Raw genomic sequence first — 4877 nt, forward strand, 5'->3', positions numbered from 1 at the left:
AGGGAAAGGCAACATATTTTTACTGACATTGATAAACTATATGCCTACTCTTGTCATAACATGAGTATATATCAACCAGGAGCTGGGGAGTTAAACGTATAATGACATCAGTTGCTAAGCATGTTATGTGGAGATAAGTAGAACTCACAGTAGGAGATTAATAGTGCACGAAGTCGCATAATAACAAAACGAACTCCTAGTGATGCTTATGTGCACCAAAGAAAAGGGATGCAGATGTGTTTCATATTCTGCTTGCATCTTTACTAATCTCGAGTTGGCCATCATCATGACTCCTGCATTTTATCAATAGTCATAAGGTGGTTTTCCCACCTTTTAAAGTCGGGACAGAGCCTTTGAGATCCAACTTGGAAGATAGAAGGCAAAGGAAAATAAGGAAGTAAATATCAGACTGTCCATCTATACAATAAGCTGATGTTTCTATTAGAATCAGTCAAAGGAAAAGGGAGACAATCCATGGATAAGTACCTCAGTTTTAAGCAACTAGACATGAGCAAACTATTTTACAAAATTACTAAAACCTGTGATCGACAAACTTGACACAGTGAATTTACCTCAGAAACTTCAGAATATTCTTTCCGTCAACTCCTATCTAAGGACCACTCAATAATATATGGAGAGTGTGCGATGATGTTGGAGAGAAGCACACTGAACCCCAAAAGCCCATAACCAGAGATCCAACTCCACACTCAATACCTGGTCCAAAAAAAACCTGCCTCAATGGTTTTTTTCCAAAGGAAAAGGCATAAAACATATGATATGGAAACCTAAATGGAAAAGCACATTCAAGAAAAACAAGGATGTCTCACAACATCAACTGGATCAGTAGAATATAACTTCAACTAAAAGTTGACAAATCAAATATGTAGGATATCAATCTAATATGTTAGCTGTAAAATATTTTACAGCAAACTTTACCAACTATCCACAAGCTGAAAACAGTGTGGATATGATTTTTCATCACCGTCTTAATGACTTGACAGAGATTGTTACATGAAGACGCCGGGTTTTGTTCTGGAACATGATATGAGTATAAAAAGAAATATACTGACATGCCTAAAAGAGATGCTCATTTAGAACAGTAGTCTAGTGACAATTATACCCTTGTACCAGAATCACTTGACAATATTATTATAAGAAAAGCTAAAGACACAACGTTAAAGGCATGTCCTTCAATTAATAGGAGAGAAATAAATTGTCGATAATAAATTTTTGAACAATTATTTTAAGATGGGATAAAAGATTTGCTGCCTCTTTCCAAGTTATCTTTCACCAATTGAAACATGGAAACTGTAATTGTGAATGTAAAGAAGGCACATATATTGAATCAGGATAACTATAATAAACATTAAACAGACATAAAAAATTGTACCCGTCATACTTTAATAGACATGCCTTAATATAATAGACAGATCATTGCAATATAAAGCAATATAAGATGACCTGCTTCCCTGATTTTCTACGGATCAGCTCCCTTATTTCCTCCACAGCATGTACCGAGCACGCTCTGAGTTCTACTTCCTCCTCACTTCCTGAGCTGATTTCTCTATTAGATTCAATCATATCGGCCAGGGAAGGACTAAACTTTAGTACTCCAAGTTGCTGAAGAACTGCAGGAACAATGTAGTCTGCAAACATTGTCACTGATTCTATATCATTGAATTCACCATATCCCTGACCCTTGAATGCCCCCCATAAATCTGCAGCAAATATCTGAGCTCTTTTATACAAGAAGATCTGGTGACCTTTGTATACTGTGTGGTCCCGGAATCCTGCAACATTGTGAACAACTTTTTATTTCATTTTGCAGTTCCAGTATATTAAAATGTCAAGGGAAACAGATTATATGGATGGTTCTGAACCGGATTAAAGTACTGCATTAATTTACCAGGAAAGTGACTCGTGATGAGTGCCACAAGCTTTGCAGCTGATTTCTCGCAGGATTCTACAAGTTTGGATGCTTTCCCATCAAAAGATCTCTCCAGCTCAAATCCAACCTATACAATTATGTCACAAAATAAGTAGGTTAACGATAAAATTGAAAGTAAACAAAGTGAAAAAACGCTCAAAGTTAAGCAAAATTTTAGGAGTGGCATAGTTAAAAACTTGCACCTCATGCATTAAGCGCACCCGTTCCTCCTCCAAAGGTAATGGCCTTGGCCATTTTAGCAGTTTTCGTAGTTCAGGACCTGTTGACCAGGACCTCAACGTAATTAGTGGATGAATGAAAATTTTATCAGTGAAACAATATGTATTGCACTTTTAGATACGTGTTAGATCAGCGAAACTGAATAATTACTCATGCAAGATCTAAAGAAAGCATTGTAATTCTCAAGAACACCCTAAGATTCATTTCGAGCAACTACAATTTTTCCAAATTCATTTTGCCCCTAAATAAGATGAAAATAAAAAATAACATGCAGGTCATATAAAGTAAGAGATATTCGCTCTACAATATGAACCAACCCATCTGCTGAAAAAGATTTATATTTAACAAGGTGAAATTCAAACAGGACGAAACAATACTTGTGAACAATTAAATCTTAATCCTCTTTTGGCATATGCATTTGTGATACATTGACAGAAAAAAGCTCTTGATGCAACATGGTTAAGATAATTAGGTAAGATAAAAGTATCAAAAAATCTGTTGCACAAGATGAAATTTTTACCAGTATACTTCTGCAGGCGATCGGCATCAAAAGCAGACTTGTCATTCTGAAGAGCTTCCTTCAATCCCGCGGCCAGATGATCATAAGTCATCTCTTTATCTGACATCGAAAAATTCAAGAAAAATGTTTATTTTCGTAGTGACGAAGAATTCATATCAATGCCGTATCCCTTAAACTGTATTAAATTGACCACTCAGAGAAGCACAGACAGGCAGAACTAACTTTAAAAATCAGATGTTTTCATGTATATATAACAAAATGAGGGGATTATCAGTCAAGTGACAGAATTACCATCACAACCACAGGATATGAGAAACATTACTCTGCAGTACAATATTTTTTAGCATAATTTTCTTCATGTGGTTAGTTCATAAACAAATGTGTGAGTGCCAAGAACAAGCCAGTAAAGATTGTAAAAAGCCAGAAGACTGAAACAAAATATGAAATCTGATGTTTAGAATAAAAGGAAGCACCGCGTTTTTGCACTTTGGTCCCCGATAATTGCAAATGTGGGAAACAAGCACCAAACTCTATGCATGCGCCCGAACAACCCATGTAGTCATTTATGTTTCAGCAAATGTGCAACTTAGTGGCCTAACATATTTTAAAACATAGCACTCCTTATTATACCAACGAATTGTCCCGTGCATATCTTTCCTACTCAATGGCTGATATATTTACATTTGAATCAATTCAAGTGACCTGATAATCATATGGTCAATTTCCCAAGTTTGTATGCTTGAGATAGATAAACAAGAGTTGGAAAAATTCATGCTCATAACAACTGAGCAAAACATGTCGTAATACCCGGCCAGAAGCAGAAATTCAATGCATCCAACACAAACAGATACTGGACAGTGAGAGGACCATCATCGAAATAATGAATTCCTTCGAAATCCCACTCCACCTTCGGTATAGAATCTTTCATTCTTTCCGCCACTTTTTCAATGCCTGTTAAGGTATACCACCATTTAATTCCACTTCCAAACATACAAAATAATAGAAACCTTTCAGGTACCCGAAAAACAGAGCATTGCTTAAACTAACACAATTCTAGACTAATTTAACATAGAATTCACACCTAGAAGCCCGAAAAAGAGAAAAGGAAAGAATCAGGGCGGCAATGTGAAAAAACCTGAGGAGTCGACAGTGACATGGGAGGAGTGAGAGGCGACCCAAGCAGAGGTAGCCCTAACAGCTTCCATTTCAGAGCGATTCAATATATGTCTAATGTGGGTGTATATATATATATAAATATAGTGAGAGAGGAGGAGGGATAGAGAGAGAGAGGAATGATGTGTATATGTGTGTATGGAATTGAATTAAACCCTAGGAAATTGAAATTGAAATTGAAAATGATGGAGCCTGCCTGCCCTGGAGGTTTGGTATTGTATTATTAGGTAGACAATATGTTGGTGGTGGCTGCATACATTGTGGTTCGAAGTTTCCCGCTTTTTCATGTTTCTGGTTTTGTCCCTTTCAAGACTTTGACCCGCCCGCACACCCACGCCCACGGCTTCCACGTGATGGACCCTCTGGGAATACGGGTCCCCTACTGCTTGCCCCGAATCCAGACTTCATCTATTTTTCTACCAAAACATTACACTTTACACCCATTTTTTTGTCTTTTTATTTATTTTTTTTAATTTTCACTTTTTATTTTAAAAAAGTGTTAAGTGAATGTTTTTAATTTTGTACATATTTTTATGCAAAAATGACAATATATTTAGAATAATTAACAAAATTACTTTTTATGTTGTTAGTTAATAGAAGAAAAACTGAATGAAGGGCAAAGATGTGATGTTCGTATAAATTTTCACATAATTGAGAAATTAATTGATAATTATTTATATTTAAATATAAATAAATTAACATAAAAATTAGGATAGAATAAAATTTGAATGAATTAATTTGAAATTTGTTATAATATTTGAGAGTGAATTATATTAATTAAGAAAATTAAAAAAGATATAAGGGATATTTTGAAAAAAGTTCAAATTAAATTAAAAAAAAAAGAAAAAGGAAATAATGAATTGGAGGGTGCGCCATCACCCATCGCCCCACCACCATGATATACATATATATATATATATATAAACCATAATTTAAATACAACTATTACAATTTCCTTTTCCTCCTTCAGTTGATGCGCAGCGGAGGTAATAATTTATATTTTAATTTATATAATTA

The 4877-nt window shown here is 35.0% G+C and overlaps 1 protein-coding gene across 2 annotated transcripts; it reads right to left on the reverse strand.

Moving 5' to 3' along the window:
* Positions 379-4102, reverse strand: LOC105177803 (UPF0553 protein). Of its 2 annotated transcripts, XM_011101054.2 has the most exons (7): positions 3823-4098; positions 3495-3638; positions 2688-2786; positions 2131-2207; positions 1907-2015; positions 1462-1790; positions 379-714 (listed from the first exon to the last, which is right to left on the reverse strand). In XM_011101054.2, exons 1-7 carry the CDS (start codon positions 3890-3892, stop codon positions 622-624), a joined length of 921 nt encoding a protein of 306 aa, XP_011099356.1. In that variant the 5' UTR covers positions 3893-4098; the 3' UTR covers positions 379-621. The 2 variants fall into 2 exon arrangements, with proteins under 2 accessions (XP_011099356.1, XP_011099359.1); XM_011101057.2 differs by lacking the exon at positions 3495-3638 and having other exon boundaries at positions 3823-4102.

This window comes from Sesamum indicum, linkage group LG15, assembly GCF_000512975.1.
Source record: "Sesamum indicum cultivar Zhongzhi No. 13 linkage group LG15, S_indicum_v1.0, whole genome shotgun sequence".
NCBI lineage: Eukaryota > Viridiplantae > Streptophyta > Magnoliopsida > Lamiales > Pedaliaceae > Sesamum > Sesamum indicum.

What these genes read in the sequence shown, in the direction of transcription:
- LOC105177803 (XM_011101054.2), bottom strand. Translation starts at nt 3,892, where the DNA reads ATGGAAGCTGTTAGGGCTACCTCTGCTTGGGTCGCCTCTCACTCCTCC. An exon ending in TGTCACTGTCGACTCCTCAG is followed by an intron (nt 3,639 to 3,822) that starts GTTTTTTCACAT and finishes ATACCTTAACAG; the next exon opens with GCATTGAAAAAGTGGCGGAA. An exon ending in GTAGAAAATCAGGGAAGCAG is followed by an intron (nt 715 to 1,461) that starts GTCATCTTATAT and finishes TTTTTGGACCAG; the next exon opens with GTATTGAGTGTGGAGTTGGA.